This window comes from Xyrauchen texanus, chromosome 9, assembly GCF_025860055.1.
Source record: "Xyrauchen texanus isolate HMW12.3.18 chromosome 9, RBS_HiC_50CHRs, whole genome shotgun sequence".
Taxonomy (NCBI): Eukaryota; Metazoa; Chordata; class Actinopteri; order Cypriniformes; family Catostomidae; genus Xyrauchen; species Xyrauchen texanus.
In genome coordinates this window covers 40444846-40468276 of record NC_068284.1, presented here as the reverse complement: position 1 = coordinate 40468276, position 23431 = coordinate 40444846, and the positions used below count along the sequence as shown (strand labels likewise).

Below are 23431 nucleotides of genomic sequence, written 5' to 3'. Positions count from 1 at the left end.
TAAGTTTGCGTTCCCTTGCAATAAGTTTTGCATTCCCTCCCAATAAGTTTTACGTTCCCTTGCAATAAGTTTACGTCCGCTTGCAATACATTTTGTATTCCTCCCAATAAGTATTGCTGCTTGCAATGTTTATGCCCTCCCAATAAGTTTTGCATTCCTCCCAATAAGTTTTATGCCCTTGCAATAAGTTTATGCCGTTGCAATACATTTATGCTCCTCCCAATAAGTATTACGTTGCTTGCAATGTTTATGCCTCATACTTTGCATCTTCAAAATAAGTATTTGCATCCTCACAATCAATTTGTATTCCCAACAGCTTACGCTCCTCATAAGTTTTGCCTTTGCAATAAGTTTTTGCTTAGCAATACGTTTCGCTCCTTTGCAATAAGTTTTATGCCTTTGCAATAAGTTTCGTCCTTTGCAATAAGTTTTGCGTTCCTTGCAATTGTTCGTTCCTTCAATAAGTTTTATGCTCTCAATAAGCTTTATGCCTTCGCAATAGTTCGCTCTTCAATAAGTTTTATGCCCTCGAATAAGCTTGTCCTCGAATACGCCTTCTCTTGCAATAGTTTGCGTTCCCTTGTGATAAGTTTTGCATTACTTCGCAATAAGTTTTGAGTTACCTCACAGTAAATTTGCCATGGTTTTACTATAGTAAATATATTTTAACCTTAATTTCAGTGTAAAACCATAGTAATATTACAGGGAATTTAAAACTATGGTAATAAAAATCATAATTTTGTGGTTATATTTTTTTTAAATATAAATACCAAGGTATTTGAAGTAAAACCATTGTAAACACAATAATTACCATAGTTAATCTATAGTTACACCATGATTACTATATGGATACCAGTATACTGTTTTAAAACCCTGGTTTCTGCCAAGAAACATGGTTACTTAACTTAAACAAATACTACAAATATTACTTTAGTAAAACCATACTTAAACTATGGTATTTGTATCATAAAATATAATAACCAAAAAATTATGACTTTAATTTCATTTTCCTGTATTATTTCTATGGTTTCACTATCATGGTTAAAATATGGTTACTGTAGTAAAACCATGGTAAATGTATTGCTAGGGAATGCAAACTATTGTGAGGGCAAGCAAAACTTATCGTGAGGGCACACAAAACTATTTCAGAAAAAAAATCCTGCCTTGTCCTCTAAGGGGCTCCTTAAAATACAGTTATGATAGATTTCTTGATCAGTTGAGGACAAGGCGGGTACAGGTTAACAATCCACCTAAGTCTTTATTAATCATGCTTTTCAGCTTTACACATACAGTCTTGCTTTTCAGCCTACTGACACACACACACACAAACACACACTCGGCTTTGTGCGTCTCTCTCTTTCTCTCTGTCTCCTCTCCTTAAATACTTAAATCCAACAGTGCATGAATCATGAACAAATTTATGGTACTTTTCTGTCCTTGTAAATCTGTATGTTTGTGTGTGTATATCGTTGTATAAAAAAGCAGAAAACAAAGTGAGTATATATTTTGTCATTTTGCAAGACTAAATGTAAATTTTGAGGTGAACTTAAAATTTTTGTTTGTTTGTGTGTGTGTGTGTGTGTGTGTGTGTGTGTGTGTGTGTGTGTGTACCTGTGTGTCCACTCAGCGCATGCAGGCCCTGTCCTCGCTGGCAGTCAGTTGTGTAGATGTTACAATCTCCAGCTCCTGCACTGATTAAAATGGCTCCTCCACTCTCAGGACCCTCCATAAATGCCAAATCTCTGATGGTCCCATCATGCATACTAAACTCCAGATCAGGACCTGAAACAGAGTAAGAGGTTCCTTTAGCGTAACTGCTAGACACTAACAAGGTCATGGGTTCACAGCCTAGGGAACACACTTACTGTTAAAATATACAAGCTTTGGATAAAAGCTTATGGTAAATGCATAACTAAGAGAGGACATGAACATACTCCAATAAATGCACCAATTCATTTCTATTGACATTCATATTCTCTTCTTGCTTACAATCTCTCTCACCTGTAGCATTGCAGGTTTCTGGGTTGAAGGGCAGCACTTTGACAAATTTGTCATTAGAGCCAGTGGCCAATAACTGACCACAGTGACTCCAGGCCACACAATATATGGAGCCTTTGTGATGCTTGTTCCTCTTGAAGCGGATTACGGGAGGCTTACTTGCACCAGAACCACTGAGAAACAACAAAACCATAACACACATATCACTCTCCCATCACATCTACTACACAAAGACATCATATTATTCATCTATAATTTAAAGGACTTTTTCCCTTTCATCTTTTTGTGTTAAGGTTAACGTCAACATACTCTAAAATGGTATTTGAGTTATATTTGATATTCAGTGAGAAAAATAATACAATTGTGCAGGAATGTGTATTACGAAAGTCAGTTTTGATTCTTTGTTTACTTAAATGCTCACTTTAACTTCCCTAAAGAAAAACTACTTTGGTGGTACTATGGTATGGTATGTAACAAATGGTTACATCAAAGCAAAGCATTAACATGTTTAATGTCCAAAAACATGGTATTACGATGGTACCATGTCTGCAAACCATGGTAATATCATGGCACTTTTTGTAAGTGTTAATAAATAAAAAAGGAATAGCAGATGGCATAACTGTCAAGAGTTCAGCCACTTATGTTGATTGTGTTTTGTTGTTGTTGTGGCTGAGCTCTGACACTCTTGCTTAGTGTCTTGTCTAGTCTACTGTATATGAGAGTCCATGGCTTGTCCTTTTGGTGCTGTCATGCATTCTCTTGTCTTGTTGTTTATTGGCACAAGTGCATTGCTCTTATGTAATTTGTGGCAGGGCGGAGGGCGGGGCCGGGTCGTGATTCCGTACACCCGGCTCCTAATCAGAGTAATTGGCCTGAGGAGCCTGGCCACCTGGAAGCAGAGGAACGGCCACCGACCACGAGGGGAGGAGGGGCTCCCAACCAACCCTCTGGAGTGGTTACTGCTGCCAGGGGTGGGGGAGACCCCTACCGTACACCAAAAACGCGGTGGGGCGCTCCGTCCCTCGAGAGAATTTGTGTTATGTTTGTTTTCCATTTTAAATAAAAGCTCATTGATGCCATCTGTGCTTGGGTCCTTCTTTAAAACACCCCATTCTGTGACAATGACATCTGCTTTTTACCTTATTATTAGCATGATAGTTTGGAATGATGAATTAATGCACTTGCTTGTGCCACATTATCTGTAACGTGTCTGAGTCCAGTAATTCAAGCAGGTTTTAAATGGACATGGGAGTTTTACAAACTCAAAAGTGTTCTTAGGGCAGATAGTAACATTTTTCAATTTTTCATATACAACACTTTGGATTAAGTAAAAGGCCAATGTCTGTTTTAATGCAGTGTGAGGGCAGCTGACCTCATGTCCAGTGTATCAGGGTAAGCACACACACGGAGTGTCTTAGAGTTGGAGCCGACCACGTATAGTGACCCTGTGGGATGGAAGGCCACGGCGCGCACAGCCTGTGTATCCTCCAGTGTGTTCACCATCACAAACTTAGCTTTAGACTTCTCTATCTGAGACACAAACAAATAAACAAAGTATGCATGTGAGAAGGTTCATTTACAGATAACACCAGCCATGTATTAACGGCTATTTAATCCCAAATAATCCTGTTCAACAAATAGCATCTGTCTGGAGTGTTTGAGCTAAGAGGTTAAAAACACTGATTAAACCCACACTAAAGCCTACAGAGAAAGGCAGAGAGAGAGAGAGAGAGATGGAAGAAATGAAAGAACAAATATAAAGAACACATGGAGAAAGAGAGATTCGGCTTTGAACAATAAATGACAATTCACTCTCATTCATAGGAGCATTAAATCCCACACAAGTCATATACTCCATTTAAAAAGCAGTAAGTCACACAGATGTATGTGTGTTATTAGTGTATGTTAAAGGTGCACTCAGTAACTTTTGTCTTTGTCTCATCTTGGACTTGCACTGACACTTAGCGGCTTGGATGCAGCATAATTTTAAATCAATAGTTTTCATTTTCAGATGCCATTGCAGAAATTCTGTATTCACAGTCAGCCATGATTACTTTAACCAATGAGTAAAAGTGTCAAATAAAAGGATGATTACTGAGATTACGCGAGTAGTATTCGCCAGGTCATGTGATTCTAACATGGCAGCCCCCATAAGCTTTTATAAGGTTACTGATATGACTGGAGTCTTCACTTTAATGTGAGTGGTCATGATTTTCTGCATATATTGCAAAATTACAATTAATGTCTTTTAGGAATTAAACTTTTTTAATGAGGAAATAATTACTGAGCTGAAGTGTGTAACTTTTTCCATGTTAAAATAGTTTTTCTCTCCCAGTTTTTTATGCAGAGACCCCTATAAGTAAGCCATTTGTAACTTGATTTCCTCTAAAATTCCCAATTATTTTGAGCGACCTGTCCAGCCGACACAACAACATTGACTAAACCAATGGAGTGAGTTTGGGGTGAGACTATCTGTTTGTTTTATCCACGACAGACCATGATAGTGTTAGAAACAGCTGTTTAAAAACAATGTTTCTTTTTCCAATTATCTTTGGTGACACTAGTGCCACAGAAATCACACACTTCGGCTGAGCTGTAGAGGGCACTGTACCTCTGGGCCTTTAGTGGAGTTCAAACTGTCGTCATTCTCTTCAGTCTTGTCTTTCTGAGTGCTGCAAGAGGAAAAAACCCTCCTTAAGACCGCCCACACATCAAACACATGTGGATCAATCCCGTAAATAATCACTAGAACAATTTATTACCGAGCAGAATTAAATCCAGCTCTCACCTCTGGAGCAGCACAGGGGACTGGCTGGGTGGAGGGAGGGCTTCTTTCACTGCAGACATCTGAGGAGTGCTGTTGACCACATCACTGGATCCTCTGCCTCCCTCCTGTGTCTGTGGCATAGGTGAAGGATCTCTTGACACATTGATGTTATTACCACCTCCATTACACTGCTGAGAGAGAGCCTGCACCTCTTCTCCCAAATCATCCATCCCCACATTGAGCTCCTCCAGTCTTTGAATAGACCTGCACACACACAAAAACTTCAAGCTGGTCTCAAGTCCACGGATTGTGCTCTGACCATCTGATGCATACTGCACATAAAAATGGCAAGAGCTTTCCCAAAATCGTTAGCTCCAATTCTAGCTGGCTAACTTAGCACCTCAGTGCCCCCTCACCTTTTCAGGCATCTTGGTTCTGCAAGTATTTTCCCCATGCAATTTATCCAAAGGAATTTCATAAAGTACTTCATTAAAGAATTCTAAACCATGAACCAAACCAACCAGCTCTGGTGAAACACACAATTACAAGCTTCAATTTGAAGCCAAAAACTGTTTGTAAATCAGACGAAAAGACAAAAGGTGAAAGACTGTATACTTACAGTCTTTAATGAAGGAATGAACTACAATCCCAAGAAGCATTGTTAATGAATTGATCAAAATTATACAGTGCATCATGGAAGAGGATGGTCGCTCTTTTGCTGAAGTTTGTTTGCCACGACTCTTCATCAGGACTTCTGCTATTAAAATTGATTGTTTAAAAATGTAAGTTGAAATAACCTGGAGTGATGGCTTCAGCAGAAATATATACCATCATTTAACAAACTCGGATCTTATGGTAGGTCTGTCTTTAAAGGTTTACAAACATAGAGTAAATAATTGCTCTTCATTGTATATTCCACTTAGCACAAGACTTTTCCAATTTTTCACTTAAACATCAGTATTTTGGTCATGTAACATGTCACTCACATGGACCCTTCCTTTCTAAGTGGGAAGCTCTGGGCCAATAAACTGCAATGCAGACCATATGTTCCAAAAAAAAAGTATTTCAGCTCTGTAGGTCCATAAAATGCAAGTTAATGGTGGCCAGAAATTTGAAGGTTCAAAAAGTGTTTAAGGGCAGCATAAAAGTATTCCATATGACTCTGATGGTTAAATCCATATCTTCAGAAGTGATGTGATAGGTGTGTGTGAGAAAGAGATCAACATTAAAGTCCTTTTTTACTATAAATCTCCACTTTCACTTTTACTTCTTCTTTTGTGTTTGGCCATTTGCTTTCTCTGTGCATATTGTCACAGGGAGGAGAATTTATAGTCCTTTATTACTATAAATTCTCCTCCCTGCCCACTATATAGTAAAAAAGGACTTAAATATTGATCTGTTTCTTACCCACACCTATTATATCACTTCTGAAGATATGGATTTAACTAATGGATTCATATGGATTTATGCTGCCTTTATATTTAATTTATAACATTAGAGTTATTGTTCAACACAATTTTTAGTATCAATCTGATTTACTTTCTCAGAGGGATAAAGGTCGACCGAGGATGGCAGCGTGAGAGAGAGAGAGAGAGATTTACGGACAGCTGTCTGACACCTGTGTGTGTTTTTGTCTATAAATTTTTTTTTATAGCATTTTTTAATTTAGCATTTTTCCCCTGTTGGAATTTTATTGATATAGTGAACATAAATTATAGACCTATTATAACATAATATCTGATAGAAGCTTTTTGTTAACAAAATGTTATTGCTTGGCCCACATGCCCCAAATGGTTTTTTTTTTTCATCTGGCCCACTTGTCTATAAAGTTGAATAGACCTGGCACAAAGGGTGAGTAAATGAAAACATTTTTTTTGGGTGAACTATCCCTTTAACCTGTTCTTCTCTCTCACTCACTCACTCACTCTCGCTCACTCGCTCACTCGCTCACTCACTCGCTCACACACTCACACACTCACACACTCACACACTAAAGTTCATATAGCTAAAATATGTATGTTTGATTTCCTCAGGGATTTCTCCACCCACTTCAAGTTCTAAGGCTGCTGGTTGCACCATCTGTAGAAGAGTGAGGTTCATCTCATTAGCATTTTATTTGCTATTCACCCCCAACCCCCGTCCCCCTTAATTTCTGCCTCCCTCATTCTATATTAATAAAACACCACCCATCACAAAGATTACCACAACTGGTCATTTCCTTTTAATCAAGGGTTAGTCAAAATAAAGCAAGTTGCACAAGGCCAGTGTGAATGAAGAATCAACAATCATTTGTAGCATCATAATAAACGTCAAAACTTTTCCTAACACTGATATCTTCAAATTAATATCCTAAATTTCTGTAATAACTCATGACCAATAAGGCTTCTCTTGTCTGGCTCCTCTAAAAAGAACAATGAATGTTTCTTCTACTCTCCCCTCCCACACAATGCATTATTTATGGCTCTAGCCTTAATGATGACATCATCAGTGGAACTGCATGGCACAGTTCCAAAAGCTTCCTTTGTTTTGATTCTGTTTTGAAATTTTAACATTGCCACAGCAATAGAACCATAGAACAGTCAAAGCTGAGGAAGAGAACGGCTCTATAGTTAGAACTAAGCTGTCTGATTCCTCTGCTGTCCCATTCAAAATATGTAACTTTTTACAAACGGGGAAAACAGACCGCAATTTAAATGATAGCTCAAACAATTTATAAATAATGATAAATATATAAATAATACAGCCTTTCAGAATACCCTTCAAAAACATTTACCATTGACACTGTCAGGATTCGTGCCCACCAAAAAAAATAATATGCATACTGTATATTTGTTAATAAACATTCATATGCCATATTAGTCAAAAGAAGCTCAGCAGTTTAGGAGGGGTCATGGTATTGGCCTGTTTCATGTGACATCACTTATTTTTGGGATGTTGAAAAAGTCGGCAAAATCTTTTATTCTATTAATAAATGATACATGACCAGTGCCAAAATTCTTATTCTTTCAATAAAGTTTTATCTTTTAAGTGACGGCTTCATTTTGCCAAAGTTAAAGGGGACCTATTATGCAAAATTCACTTTTACATGGTATTTGTACACAACCACCCTACAATGTTAATAGTCCACCCACTCCTCTTTCTTATATTTCTATTAATCAAAAAGTGTCAAAATGAATGGTTTTCGCTTCAGGCCTCGCACCACGACTGATGACGGACTACACCCTCCTCCCCTGAGTGATCTACACACAGTCAGCCATTATATTCGGTGCTGGAGCAGATACAGTGAGAAGAATAATGTCTCAGCTTCGTAAGCATAATAAGTGTTCTGTTGTTGGCTGTAAAAGTGAAAAGTGTCTTCATGTACTCCCGGCATCAGAGCCACTGAAGACGCAGTGGACAAACTGGACTGGTAATCTGGCATAACGGGCATTTTCCCGGTGGGCCGATGCACTTTAGTGCTGATCAGGGGCGTACTGGCAATTGGAAGAACCGAGCCGGTGGGTTGGCTGTGAAATGGGCTGAATGGGCCGCGACGCACTAAAATGAACTGCCGCTTTATGCAGAACGGACCACAAAACGGCACCGCGATATGCAAAAAAATAAACCGAACAATGAGTCAAGCTGCGCTTAAATACATACAGATGAGATCATCACAGATGTTTTGTAATATTTTGACCAAATCAGAGCAGAAAACAACAAAAATATTTATAACTTCTGAATGTGAGATGTTTATGGTGATGTCCCGGGAGGCATGTGCACTCGCTGGTCACACAACAGACTCGCTGCCATACGGAGGTAAATCGTGGATAAAATATATTTAAATGTCTGCGAAAGTCAAATTTGGCAATATTTGTGCTGACCTCAGACCTGTATACACATTTCCAAGGACATGACATGGATAAAAAAATATTTTGAGGTTTTTCTTTGTATCTTGTAATGGGTGTTTTTCCATTCACCATCATTGTTTCCACCTGCTGATGGTCACATATATGGCGGCTGAGGGGGAAATGTGACATCATTGAAACAGGTCAACAGCCTACTAGTCAGGCTGGAGGAGTTGGGGCTGAGGCTCACTCATAAAAAAAAATGTCCTGGATCCAGTAATTTCAAGCAATGGATTGACCTGGTACTAAAACACTCACTATGCAAATGTGTTGCCAGCACACATATGTAAAACAAGTCTCAGAGCTTGTGTGTGTTCTCCTTAGGGATTTCTCCACACTTCCGGTTCCCTGGAGCCTCGCTTCACCATCTGTACAACACTGAGGTCATTCTCATTTCAACTCATTAGCCTTTCATTTGCTATTCAACCTACCTTCCTTTTTCTGTTCATCCCTCCTTGATTTTAGCAGGATCAGATTCCAACTTTTCTCTGTGTCTTTAAATAAACCGAAGATGCATTACAGTACGTCAGTGCAGGTCTGGTTACCACTAGTTCAATCAAACACTGACTTCTGACCTTGAGTTGTGATGTTGGAGGTGATGTGGCACTTGACTGACCTGGAAAGGAAGGCCTCTGTGAGATTGTGCTTGGTGGTGGGTGGTGCTTCTTGCTGCTGGACTCCGCCCTCTTGCAGCATCTGCTGGTAGAGTTCCCGCTGCTGCTGCTTCTGTTCAAGGTGCTGCTGCACACGCAAACGCTGGCGGTAGAATTCCTGAAACTGCTCAGTAGACTCACGTAGCTATACAGACAAACAAAAAGAGAGAAACATAGGGGACAAAGATGTTTACACCACTATATAGCATTGCAGAAAAAAGATGAACATGAGTGAACATGAAACATGAATAAAAGTGTCATTTCTTGACCACAAGCGAAACCAAAAAGAGTTGTAAAATGAATGATGTTTTTCAAACAGGTTTCCGGAACACAGGTGGAAGGCAAACAGATGGTCCTGCCCCAAAAATCACACCATTGGTTGAGGCAATGTTGCTGTTTTGGTCTATATGGTATGCTCAAACAAACAGAGCAACGTACTGATTGCGTCACCTTGGTGGATGGATTTCACACATCACAGCTCTATACTGATAATCATGGATTAAAAACCCAGCCAGGGAATTGCAAGTACAGAAACTGAGTGCGCGTCCTCACAGAGTTCACTGCCTCTGACTCACACTCACACATATGAGGAACTTAAAGCTACAGTAATCTAGTCTTATGCAAGCTCGGATATCAACTCATACAGACTCTGGACCACTCACAACAAACTACAGATTTGTTTTAAAACATCAAACCAGTCGTCTGGAATTAATAGCTTTTTAAGAAATACTGCAATCAAAGACCCCTTCAAAATAACTTATTTTACCCATAGATTCTGATGTGATGTTTTGAGCTTATTCATGTTTTATTTTGTAACAATTATTTTCTGAATAATTTCCATGAGCTATATATTTGAGCATATAAGATTAACTCATCCAACAGTCATGGAGAACAAATCTTGGATTGACCTCAGGAATTTCTTGTAAAACAAGATATGGGATGATGCACAGCAAGTTCTTTTGTCATAACTCATAACTCACATTATCCAGTGTGTATCTGTGCATTAGTGTGTGTGCGTGCACACATGAGTGTGTGTGTGTGTGTGTGTGTGTGTGTGTGTGTGTGTGTGTGTGAGAGAAAGCAATTGTAAAAAGAAAGAAAGTTGGGTGGGTTTCCTGATGGCAAGTGGCCTAATAAGGGTTGTTTTAGCTAGAGTGTTTGTGTGTGTGTGACATGGCAAACAGAGCAGTGTGAAAGTGTGAAGCTGATTGGCTGGTCCTTGTTAGTCGTCCTGAATACAGACAACTAGGGTTGTCATGATACCAACATTTCAGTATTCGTCATCGATATTAGTACAATTTCACGATTCCCGATACCAATTTTAATACCAAAATGGGCAATATGCTATTAAACACACTTTTAGTCTTTTAGAGTTAAATATCAATGTAAATAATACATTATAACAATTGCAGGCTTCCTTCAAGTGTTTCTTAATTAAGTAAAAATTCCATTCATGTTTTGAAGTCAAAAATGGTGTCTAATCAAATGAAAAATTAATATTTTTTATCAAAAGAAGTGCTTCTATAAAGATATTGCTTAAATATTTGTATTATTATTGTTATTATTAACATTTATAATAATAATAACTGCAACAAAAATAATAGTTTCCTATAACAGTAATATTACATTTTACTATACAGTAGTAATTTATTTCTGTTGCAAGTTAAATCAAGCTTTTATTTTGATGTTAAAAGGTGCAATATGTAACAATTTTCATGTAATATTCACCATTTTTTGCAAATGTGTGAACGGCTTGTAACGCAACTTCAAAAAATTGCCCATCCCGGACTACCTAGGTTGCCTATTAAAGCCTGTAGACTGATTTTCATGCGAAGGAATTGAGTCGCTTTTGCTGGGAAAATCCAAAGGATGAGAGCCTTGCCTCATTTCTTCCGCTATTCAACAGCGACAACCAACAAATTGCAACACTAGGTAACATTATCTAAGAGATGGAATCAAGCAAACGGCCGGCTACCAGCACAACACCAACTCCTACACATAAGCAAGAAAAAAAAATGTTTCTACTGAATCCAGTCTAGCTAAGCGGGAACATGATCGTGGTCGAGTGAAAACAGAGTGAACATCGGCAGGGGATTTGATTCCTTGAGGGACCTTTGTTCGTTTTGGGGATCAAAACCGACCCTGAATTGGCATTCTTCTTATTGGACAGCCAAGCTTATATAACTGCAAAGCATGTGAAATATAGTGCCATAAGGATTGATCTGTATAATTTTTACAAATTTGATCTTGCCTGCTAACGCTGACAAATTGCAAGCTACCTTACTTCGTAATTTTTTAAATAATTTAAAAGATCTTCTCTTTATAATAAGAGTCAGGTATACAGGATCAATTTATGCAAATATGTTGGTTTCTTCATAATTCGTAGTAAAACAAATTACATACAAAACATACAATAGTGCAACACAACAGTGCAACAGTAAACTGTCTGGTATAGTTCGGTAGTACGTAGCTGTATGTGTGTATCAGTGTGCTATGTTAGCTGATAAGTAGTTTTAGTTTAGTCTCAAAGTTTGTAATAAAACCATCATGTGTGTAGTAATTATGCTACCTCATCTGCCAGCATGATCCCAGTGAATCACGTTCAACCTCTTTGTACGTTACGTCATTGTTTTTTGGTCGATGCTCACTCGCGTCCCTATGGAGTGTGTGCACGAGCACAAGCAACAGGTAGCTGGCTGCAGTGGACTTAACGGCTACAGGTGTCATTAAATAACAAGGGTTTCTGAATCTTACAGTTGGTTATATGGCCTAGTGTGATTATTAAAGCGCAAAATGCTGCAATATAATTATATAAATAATATATAATCTGCAGGTGCTACATGTTTTACAGTGAATGAGCGCTCTGTTCTGTCATCAACTCCAGCAACAACAACAGAGCAAGTGATGCTCATGATGTGGTGTTTTCAGCGCTAGAACAGCTTCACACATTCACTGTGAAGCATGCAGTACATGCAGACAGTGTATTTATTCAATTAAATTGCATCCTTTTGCCGTTTAATAATCACACTGGGACATATCACGATTTTAATTTGATTACTTGTGCATACATTTTTCCCCAAATATGTCAAATTCGAGTGTGATCATTTAAAAGCAGTAATATATCATTCAGACAGCTAGCAGGTATCAAATTTAGTCTGTACTCTGTACTACCAGAATTAAAGAAACACTGGTGTCATGACATCTTTTAGTATCCACTTTGTACCGCAGTACTGGTACATTTGACATCCCTACACACAACCAAATTCACAATGTAATAATAGAAGTTGTGTTCAGCATAAACAAATACCTTCATAGTCTCAATTTGAGAACACTAATCTGACATCAATTACTAGAATTATACTGATAAATATTTGAGAACTGTGATTAAACTAAGAACTTCAATTGCTTAATATTCTAGAACCATTTAAACAAAAACATCTAGGAGGTCAACATTCTAAACCCCTTCAAACAAAAACAACATCTAGTGGTGGTCAACATTTTAGAGCCCTTCCCTTTAAACAAAAATAACCTCTAGTGGTCAACATTCTAAACCCTATTAAACAAAAACAGCCTTTTGTGGTCAACATTCTAGAACCCTTCAAACAAAAACAACCTCTAGTGGTCAACATTTTGGAACCCTTTAAACAAAAACAACCTCAAATGGTCAACATTCTAGAACCCTTTAAACAAAAACAACCTCTGGAGGTCACATTCTAAAACTCTTAAGTAAAATCAACCTTTAGTGGTCAATATTCTAGAACCCTTTAAACAAAAACAACTTCTAGTGGTCAGCATTTTAGAATCCTTCAAACAAAAAACAACCTCTAGTGGTAAACATTCTAGAATCCTTCAAACAAAAACAACCTCTAGTGGTCAACATTTTAGAACCCTTTAAACAAAAACAACATCTAGTGGTAAACATCCTAGAACCCTTCAAACAAAAACAACCTCTAGTGTAAACATTCTTGAACCCTTCAAAAAAAAAAAAAAACTACATCTAGTGGTCAACAATATAGAACCCTTTAAACAAAAACAACAACTAGTGGTCAGCATTTTTTAATCCTTTAAACAAAAACAACCTCTAGTGGTAAACATTCTAGAACCCTTCAAACAAAAACAACATCTAGTGGTCAACATTATAGAACCCTTTAAACAAAAACAACATCTAGTGGTCAGCATTTTAGAATCCTTTAAACAAAAACAACCTCTAGTGGTAAACATTCTTGAACCCTTCAAACAAAAACAACCTCTAGTGGTCAGCATTTTAGAATCCTTTAAACAAAAACAACCTCTAGTGTAAACATTCTAGAACCCTTCAAACAAAAACAACCTCTAGTGGTCAGCATTTTAGAATCCATCAAACAAAAACAGCCTCTAGTGGTAAACATTCTAGAACCCTTCAAACAAAAACAACCTCTAGTGGTTAACATTCTAAACCCTTCTAAACAAAAAACTATCTCTAGTGATTAACATTCTAGAAGTCTTCTTAGAACAATCAGACCACAAGCACATTACTAGCAATTCAAGCTTGGCGACAGCCAATCCAAGCCCTGTGCAGCTACACAGGGAGGTGGCTGGCAATAAATACAAACATTCAGCCTAGACCAAATTTGAGAGTGCGTCTACAAAAAAACAATACACAGACAGACTAATTAGAATGCATGTTCATGGTAACAGCTGTAAGCACACATCAGCACTTGCCACTAAATAAGGAATCATAGTGAATGTTGAGCTAAAATTTTACTATTTCTGTGACATATTGAATGTGCATCAACTGTCAGAATTTAGAACTAAATAGTTGGTCATGATGCCCCTCCAACTATGGGGCAGAATTATTTAACATATCTATACTATATCATACAGTGGCTTTTAATGGCAAATTCAGTCTAGAAAATATTTGGGATGCAGTTTAAAGCAGTTTATTTTAATGAATAAAGAATTTAACTCCTAGATATTTAACAAGTGCTTTATTCAAAGTTCAAACCATATTGATGGCTTTATAAAGTTAAGAAGTACCTCATTCTTTTCTGCAGAACCAGGTTCAGTGGCATCCTGACCTGGTGCAGAGACTGGTCGTGAGTTTTGAGGAACAGGTGAGCTCATCATTTTATCAGATGGAGTTTCAGTTCTAGAGCTGCAAGACCAGAGAGTCCACATTACTGTTATAGGCACACACCTGACATTTTGTAATTGCTTTGTTCTGAACAGATTCTGCTTTAAAGTTTTTTCTGCTGTGTCTACATATCCATCACAATTACTGAGAACCTTGAATGTGCAAACCATAAAGTTAGCATCCTACACAATGGCATATTTTCATAGGGTGTTTCAAACAATAACATGTGGGTGCTTGTTAATTATTTTAATACAACAGTAGGTGCCATATTAGCATAGTTAGTTTAGTATTAAGTTACATCATAAAGTGACATCTTTTAAATTCATGCATCTAGGGGGCCTGGATAGCTCAGCGAGTAAAGATGCTGACTATCACCCCTGGAGTTGTGAGTTCGAATCCAGGGAGTGCTGAGTGACTCTAGCCAGGTCTCCTAAACAACCAAATTGGCTCAGTTGCTAGGGAGGGTAGAGTCACTTGGGGTAACCTCCTCGTGGTTACTATAATGTTGTTCAATCTCGGTGGGGCATGTGGTGAGTTGTGCATAGATGCCACGGAGAACAGCGTGAGCCTCCACACGCGCTATGTCTCAGCGGTAATGCACCCAACGAGCCGCGTGATAAAATGCGTGGATTGACAGTCTCAGACACGGAGGCAACTGAGATTTGTCCTCAGCCACCCGGAATGAGACGAGTTACTACGCCAGCATGAGGACCTAGAGCGCATTGGGTATTCCAAATTGGGGAGAAAAAAAAAGTACCAAGATATTACCATGTTTTTTTAAATATGGTACCATTGTTATATCATGTTTTTGTGGGCATGTACCATGGTAATAAAACTGTATTCTAAGTGCCTTGGAGAATCATGTAAATAGCATGGAATACAAATATGGTAATTTTATACTGTGGTATAACCTAAAGTACCATGAAATTACCATTTGATACCATCACTGTGCCATGGTACCTGAACAGTACTTTTTTGTAAGGGTTCTTTTTGAGTAAGCCAGCCATCTGGGGATCCAACAATGCAGATATTCAGGTTTACCAGTTGATGTTTACCTCTCAGGTGACTCCTCAAAGATGCTGTGACATCCTGAGTTCTCCATCATCATACTGCGGTTCAGGTGCTGAAAGTTAGCAAACGAGTGCGACATGGATGAGGTTTTCCCCCCATCTGGTCCTGCACCTCTCTTCTCCTGCCCAGAGAGGCCAAAGGAAAGGCCATCCAATGCTGGATTCAGTGAGCGAGACATGTATGTGTCTGCAGACTGTGGGCGTCGCAGAGGGGAGGCGGGGTAAGGGGAGAGCTTGCTGATCAGTGGAGTAAGAAGGTCACCATATGCAGCCTTAGCAGGTTTAACAAGACGATCTACATGAATACTGAGCATCTTCTGCTCAAACGCACAGGAGAAGACATTGGGAGACAGATTCTGCATCCAAGAGAGCAAACTGAGGTCCAAATCATCACAGCCATTCCCGCACAACATGTCTATGCCCAGAAGAACCTCACTCTCAGTGATCTCCTCTTCTGTAGCTTTGCTCTGACAGAACTCCACACAGCACTCGTAAAGAACGCCTTTAATGAGCAGCTGGAATAGACGGTTGGAGCTGGCACGAAACCCCGCCTCGCTCAGCTTTCGGTCAGCCGGAATAAACTCTGCCACCATGACGCACGCCTCCTCGAAACACTGCACGCGTGCCGTACTGGGGTTCCAGTCCTTGAACTCGGCGTGATTGGTGAGGCGGGGTAGGGTCAGGAGTAGACAAAGCTTACTGTAGTCCTCTTTAGATGGGCAAAACTCCTCCAGAGAGTGTAGACACTTCACAGCCTCCTGCATGGTCAGCTCCAACTGAACATAGACACAGAAATAGAAAAGGTTTAGAAAGTTTGGCAGAGCCATTTGCAATGAAACACTTATCTGTTTCTGGATCGCTCACTTTAAGACCCCCGACTCTCTCAAATGAGCTGGGTAAAAAAAAAGATTTTCAAATAAATCATAATTTGAATGATCTTGATAATGATTCTTTAAAACAGACAGGGGTGCTCATTAAATCGATCGCAAAATTATTTTGACCATTTCGTTAACAATCACTTTTTATTTCATTATGTAGGATCCCACGCCCTGTGAGACTGACTGAAATGAGAGGTGGCTTATGTGAGCATGCTATAATCGTGTATGTGCTCCGAAAGCTCTCACAGAGCTGCGGTAACACTGATATGGGCCTTCACGTAAAATACATTCCAAAATTCAGTGAAAATGCTCGTCTTGGTGAGGTTTAAATGTAAGTCATTTAGCATGTCTAAAGTGACTGTAATAGAACAGAAGGACAAAAACTCTGATTTGTATCAGACTAGTGAAATTGTAGCCCAGTAGACCTTCCGCTGTCTAGTGTGTTGTTAATATTAACCGAACAATAACAAGAAAATTAGAAAACCACAAACTGATCTTGGCATTATTATACACTGGTGGCCAAAAGTTTGGAATAATGTACAGATTTTGCTGTTTCGGAAGGAATTTGGTTCTTTAATTCACCAATGTGACATTCAACTGATCACAAAGTATAGTCAGGACATTACTGATGTAAAAAACAGCACCATCACTATTTGAAAAAAGTAATTTTTGATCAAATCTAGACAGGCCCAAATTCCAGCAGCCATCACTCCAACATCTTATCCTTGAGTAATCATGCTAAATTGCTAATTTGGTACTAGAAAATCACTTGCCATTATATCAAACACAGTTGAAAGCTATTTGGTTCATTAAATGAAGCTTAGCATTGTCTTTGTGTTTGACTTAAGGCCAATATTAGGTCAAAAATGGCACAAAAAGAAACTTTTTATGACAATAGAAACAAGTCAATCATTGTTTTGAGGAATGAAGGCTATACAATGCTTGAAATTGCCAAAAAACTGAAGATTTCAAACAAATTTATACACTACAGTCTTCAAAAAAAGGACAACTGGCTCTAACAATAACAGAAATAACTTGGAAGAATTGCAAAAAAACAGACATTGGACAACAGATAATTGGAAATGAGTGTTATAGATCGTAACCCTCTGGGGTCGATGGATGCGCCGGCACTTCCTGCTGGATTTTTTCATCATTACAGCGGAACAACATAAAATTCTCCATCATTTTGGGGCATACGGATAAGTGTAAGGCATCATTAGAGACTATAAAGGGTCTACTTTTATTTGTGTACACTCACAATAACAACAAAACCTTGTGCTTTTGTAAAATAAAGAAAATAAAAAGGGTGAGCTGTAAGCAGTCTCTGGGTTTGCGAGCATATATCTGAAACACGTCACAAAAATTAACTGAAACTCCGCAAATACTTATCACACAAACATGAAACATATGTCTAAAGAAAGCTTAAAATGTCTAATTGTGTTTCTCCTGGCTCAGCAAATTTTTCCTAATGTGATCACAAACATGGGCAGGGGGCGCTATTCATACGCTAATGTGCTGAGGCGATCAATGCAAATGGTACACGCCCCCGACTGTGCCGTAAAAACAAAGTTCATTCATTTTCTGCGCATTTGAAGAATTTGTATTTTGAAGAGAGACTTGATCCAGCAGAGGATACAATTTCGGATGAGTAAGTAATTTAGGTTTCATTAGTTGACATGCTATTTTATATAAACATGTACATATTTTACTAGTGGGACTGTTTCCAGACTTGCCAGCCAGGATTCAGAATATTGAAATGTGAAATATGTCCTAATAGGCAAGTTTTAGTTACAGTTAAATGCTGTTTTGGCTAAAGCAGGTATTTAAATTGTATGCTGTATGACATAAATATGATATAAAAATAATATGAATGTTTAGATTATATTTTAACTAGTGTTTATGCTGCCTCATTATCATCAACAAAGCTTGAGTAAAATGCACTTTAAATATGCTCATATTAGAAAATCAGCATATTATAATGATTTCTGAAGTATCATGTGACACTGAAGACTACAGTAATGATGCTGAAAATTCAGCTTTGATCACAAATTGCATTTTACAATATATTCAGATAGAAAACTGTTTACAATATCACTGTTTTTACTGTATTTTGGATCAAATAAATGCAGTCTTGGTGAGCAGGAGAGACTTCTTTTAAACGGTAGTGTACGTCTAAAAATAAGTAAAGTCTTTATGTAAAGAAAATGTATAGTCAGATTACTTCTTTTAAATTAAAACTTGATTTTGATCATTAAGTCTCCTCACATGCATTCTCTTTCTGTCACATTCCTCATTGATAGGCCCAGGGGAGGGGTCTTTTGTCTCCTCAGATGTGAATTACAATCAATATTCATGATAATTCACGCCTCCTCGCATATAAAATTTCTAACACTAAAAGTGTCTTAAAAAACTTAAATTACTATATTGTTTTGCATGAATGAGTGATCAGGATGGTTTTCACATAATTTTGTAGCAAAAACTCTAGGCGACAAGATCCAGTTCTTAAAAGGCTTGTGGACAAATGTTTAGTATGTGTTATATGGCCTTATTTCAATGACTTAAAAAAAACTAAACCATGCATAAATGTTATTTTCTCAAAAATACAAACATGTACACACATGTTGCTCACATATTATTGTAGCCCAGATTGTGTTGAATACAGTGTTATCAGACTTTAGCCATTAATGTGTTTTTAAGCAACTAAGAAAAGCACAAATGTCAAGGCATGTCAAAACTTCTCCAGGGCCCAAAACACCATCAGACCCCAGAGGGTTAACCCTGTTGAGCTTTTGTGGGATCAGCTAAGTGAGTGTAAGGTACGTGAGAAATGCCCGACAAGACAGCCACTTCTATGGCAAGTTCTGGACAAACTGACAGCTAGAATGCCAAGGATCTGCAAAGCTGTCATTGCAGCACGTGGAGGATTTTTTGATGAGAACTCTTTGAAGTAGTTTAAGCCACTAGAGGTTTTTTTTTTTTTTTTCAAATTGTAATCATAATTTTTCATGTTATTAATGTCCTGATTATACATTGTGATCAGTTGAATGCCACTTTGGTGATTAAAAGTAACAATTTCTTTAATGTGCAAAATTTGCACATTATTCCAAACTTTTCGCCGCCAGTGTATATAGGCTATTATAATCATACAGTAAAGATGAGTAATTTAAGTACATTTATGTTACATTTCAATAATTATTTTTCATTATCTGAATATTTACTTGAATACTTGATACTGCTGTTTAAAACGCGTTCAAGCATTGCTCTTGATTTGTTCTTTGTTCTAATGTTTTATTTGTTTATATAACTGTATAATTGATTTGTTTCTTTGTTCTTATCTTATTTTTGACTTATCTTATAATTAGTTGAGAACTGAAACAATCTTTCCTCATTTTAGTTAGCATTTTCTTTGATATTGAGAATAATTTAAATGGTTTCATATGCAAGCAAAATGGACATTAGGGGCTCTATTTTTTTTAAGTTCGCAAAGAGCAATGGAGGACCAAATGTTACTAGATTAAAAATAAATAAACAAATAAATATATATTTTTAAAGAAATTTCAAAAATGAATAAAGTGTAGATATACAGTAAATAAATACTTTTTAAAACCTGATATAAATTAGTTTTTGCACTTTTATTTCCTTATTTATTTATTTCTACATTCATTTATTTCCTAATTTATTTATTTATATGGTAATGAGGGGGCGTGCTTTCTACTTCAGGCATAACAATCGAGCTCGGAGCGCTCTAGAGTGAAGCTTGGAGGCCACAGTGACAGCTTGTGATTGAAAAAATTAAATACCTCAAAAATAGCCAAAGATGGGTGTGGATGTGCATTGAGAAATTGTAAAATGTACCTGTGAGAAGAGCAGTTTGAACGGGAAATGAATTATTGCCTAATCGATCTCTTTTGGGCAGGTCTGAAAGAGCCCATTAGATCCATTGTCCCAGAACGTGGTAAGGATGCAGACTTCCAATCCTCATCCCAACCCAAGGACATGGGTACCCCTCACACAGAAGTGGACACCTCTGCCAAGCCCACTGCTGCTGATCACCAGGAGGCGAAGGCTGCTATAGCAACAGTGACTCTCACCGCCCAGAAGAGGGTCAGTCTGGGTTTTTGTCTGACAGGACCATGGCATTATCATCCCATGTCTTTCTTGTGTTTCATTGTCTGCCTTTTGTGCGAGTGCACAGTTTCGGTTGTATTCCCTGCTGTGCGCTCTTCTGTCCGTCTTGTTTCATGTCAGGAGCACAGTGTCTGGATCCTGACTTCCTGTCTGGTTCGGTTTCAGTCTGTGTCAGCATCCGGAAACTTGTGCTGCATGTCTGTCTGTTACTGTCGGGAGTGCATCGTGCTCATGACATCTGGAAGCGTGCGATAGTTTGTCTGGCTCTGGCGAACACGGGTGTGCTCGTGCCATTCAGGTGTTTTGTGGTCTTCCGAGAGCACGTGGCTGTCGTTTCTGTACCGCTGTGTGTCTCTCTGTCTTATGTCATACCCTGCCTCCTTGTTTGCCCATTATTTGTTTATTAGTCACACCTGCCCTGTCTTGTTATCCTGCTGATTTCGCAACCTATTTTAGTATTCTCATGTTTGCCGTCTAGTAATAGTTTGTCTTGTTTCCAGTCTGTTTGTTCCTCTCATGTCAGTCCAGTCAGTCAGTCTGTTTCCTCCTACCCTGGTTCCTGTAGCCCAGTCCGGTCGGTCCTGTTCCCTGTTTCCCCTGCCTGGATTATTTACCTTATGTTTTTCCCCTTTGGGTAGTTTATGTTTGTTTTTTCCCCATTTGTGGGAGTTTTAGTTTGTTTTTGCTCCTTTTTGTTGTATTTAATAAATCCCTGTTTTTGAACTCCGCGATTGGGTCATGTCTCTCTGCATTACGTAACAGATGATTATTATTTTTTCACTTGTTCACTTGTTTATGGAACTCACGCACACATAGAGTCACAAACAGGGAGATGTTTCTAAAAACGAATAAAGCACTGTCCCATCACATGTGACAACTCATCTGACAACATTGCTCTGTTACGCAGGCTGCCATGGCAACGATGCCATCACTTACATGCTGTGGCTCATCTTCAGCAGACATGGCGTTGTTCACACACAAAGCTTCGAGAAACTTCTGTTTATGAACAATGTACCGGAATCTAAGAAGACAAAGATAAAAATCAGCACAACAACCAACAATGTCTAATTTGATTAAAATTTGCACATAACTTGGAGCGCTCTTCCTTTTCAGCTACTGTTTTATTCCTGCCTTTTCATCAAAATTCAAGTGAACTCCTATTTGGGCATGACTTCTGGCTAGATTCTGAATTGATCACTCACCTTTTACTGTCAAATTTATCCAGACACTCAAGAGGCTGAATAAACTGCAACACTTCATCCCACTGCCCATCCAAAATGAGCTGTCTGCAGGGGGAGAAAGATTTTAAGAGAGAGAAAGAGGGAAAGAAAGAGTCTAAACTGGTTAAGTATAGCCCGACACTTCTACTAATAGTGTAATTAAGATATCCAAACATAATAATGCAGACAAATTTAAACTAACAATAAGTACCACCATTAAGAAAGTCATATGGTGTTATAACAACACAGGGGTGAGTAAACAGTGGGTGAATTTTCATTTTTTGGGTGAACTAATCCTTTAATTTCTGAACCTGGTGTGGAGTGTAGTATACCTGAGGAAGAGCATGTCATCTGAATACAGGCCGTTGATGACTCCGCTCTCTTTCTCCAGGGCTAGCATGCTAATGTGCAGCTTACGTGAGTTCAGGAAGTCAAGGATCACCTTGATGATCTCCACTTCCTTTACATTTAAGATCTCCATAGCCGTCATGATGGCAAGCTTTCACAAAGAGAGAGAGAGAGAGAGAGCGAGAGAGAGGAAAAAGAAAGAAAGCAGACATTTATTTTAGTGCCTTCTCATGTGACCAATGGCTATAGCTTATGGATAATGTCTTGCAGGGTTCAACCCAAGGCAGTTGCTTAAATTCATGGGGCCTGAGATTTGTGTACCTCCCCCTGATGTTGACCTAGGTTCGACTCAGAGAGCCAAAATAAGAAGTAAATGATGTATGGAAAATAACCATATATCCAGAAAACACGTTAACACATTAGATTAATTAGAAAAGTTTAAAACATAAATAGTTTTTATTTGCAAATAACGCATTTACCGTTAATATGGCATAAACCAGCATAAACACTAGTCGGACCAGGGCAGAACCTTGTGATATTGATGTGTCTGCCCAGAGTTATTACACTGACGCACACACTACATGATTCTGTGGTCGACCTATGCGGCCGACAAATGCGACCTCCGGATGATGCATCCTTCCAAACGACACACAGCACTGTCAAAGATCAAGTGATGGAGAAAGAACCTCTTAAAGCTATTTGTTGTACAAAACAAGTCCAGGTAGGACTTGTGACAGATCACGTACTTTTCAGCCCATGTTATGTGCCACTTAATTACCACAGAAGCATGTCAAATCTTAACTATCAAAAAACCTCAGTCTGCAGCACTTTTCATGTGGAGTTCAAAGCGGTGCTTGACGCTGACGTGAATCATGAAAGCGGCTTTAAGAATGCTGTAGCAATGCGGATAGCACAGTCTGCTGGCTGATTAGTATTGCGGAGGACGAGAGTTTAAGACATTTAATGCCCATATCAATAAATAGGCAACCTATGGAGTGGCTACTACTTTTAGTTACTTGAACTGGTTCTATTTTAGTGCATCTTTATACTGTGGAAGGTTTTGTTTGGAAAATGTTAATAAACGATTATGTTGCTACATATTGCTTTGTTTTCTTTCCGAAAAAGCAAATAAATGAATTTTTACAGGAAAAGAAGTATATAGAGTCAACTACTTGCAAAACCTGCGATTAATTGCGATCATCTATGAAAATGTATTCGATTAATCACGATTAAAAAATTTAATTGACTGACAGCACTAACAGAAATAACCAACTGATATAAAAAGTGTTCATATTTGTTATATAAAAAGTAGGAATGCACTGAAAATTTCAGCCAAAAGTTAAAAACAAAGGCTGAAAATATTGGCCGAAAA

The 23431-nt window shown here is 38.3% G+C and overlaps 1 protein-coding gene across 1 annotated transcript in view; it reads right to left on the bottom strand.

The window, feature by feature from the left end:
* Positions 1–23431, bottom strand: part of LOC127649040 (WD repeat-containing protein 47-like) — a 31554-nt gene that overhangs the window by 5669 nt on the left and 2454 nt on the right. The window contains exons 2-12 of the mRNA XM_052133926.1: positions 22044–22210; positions 21694–21777; positions 21428–21512; positions 15471–16261; positions 14319–14436; positions 9266–9447; positions 4787–5029; positions 4610–4670; positions 3371–3528; positions 2002–2171; positions 1612–1782 (exon numbers count right to left, since the gene is read on the bottom strand). Coding sequence (XP_051989886.1) covers positions 1612–1782; positions 2002–2171; positions 3371–3528; positions 4610–4670; positions 4787–5029; positions 9266–9447; positions 14319–14436; positions 15471–16261; positions 21428–21512; positions 21694–21777; positions 22044–22201 — 2221 coding nt within the window. The 5' untranslated portion in view covers positions 22202–22210. The remainder of the gene's footprint in view (positions 1–1611; positions 1783–2001; positions 2172–3370; positions 3529–4609; positions 4671–4786; positions 5030–9265; positions 9448–14318; positions 14437–15470; positions 16262–21427; positions 21513–21693; positions 21778–22043; positions 22211–23431) is intronic.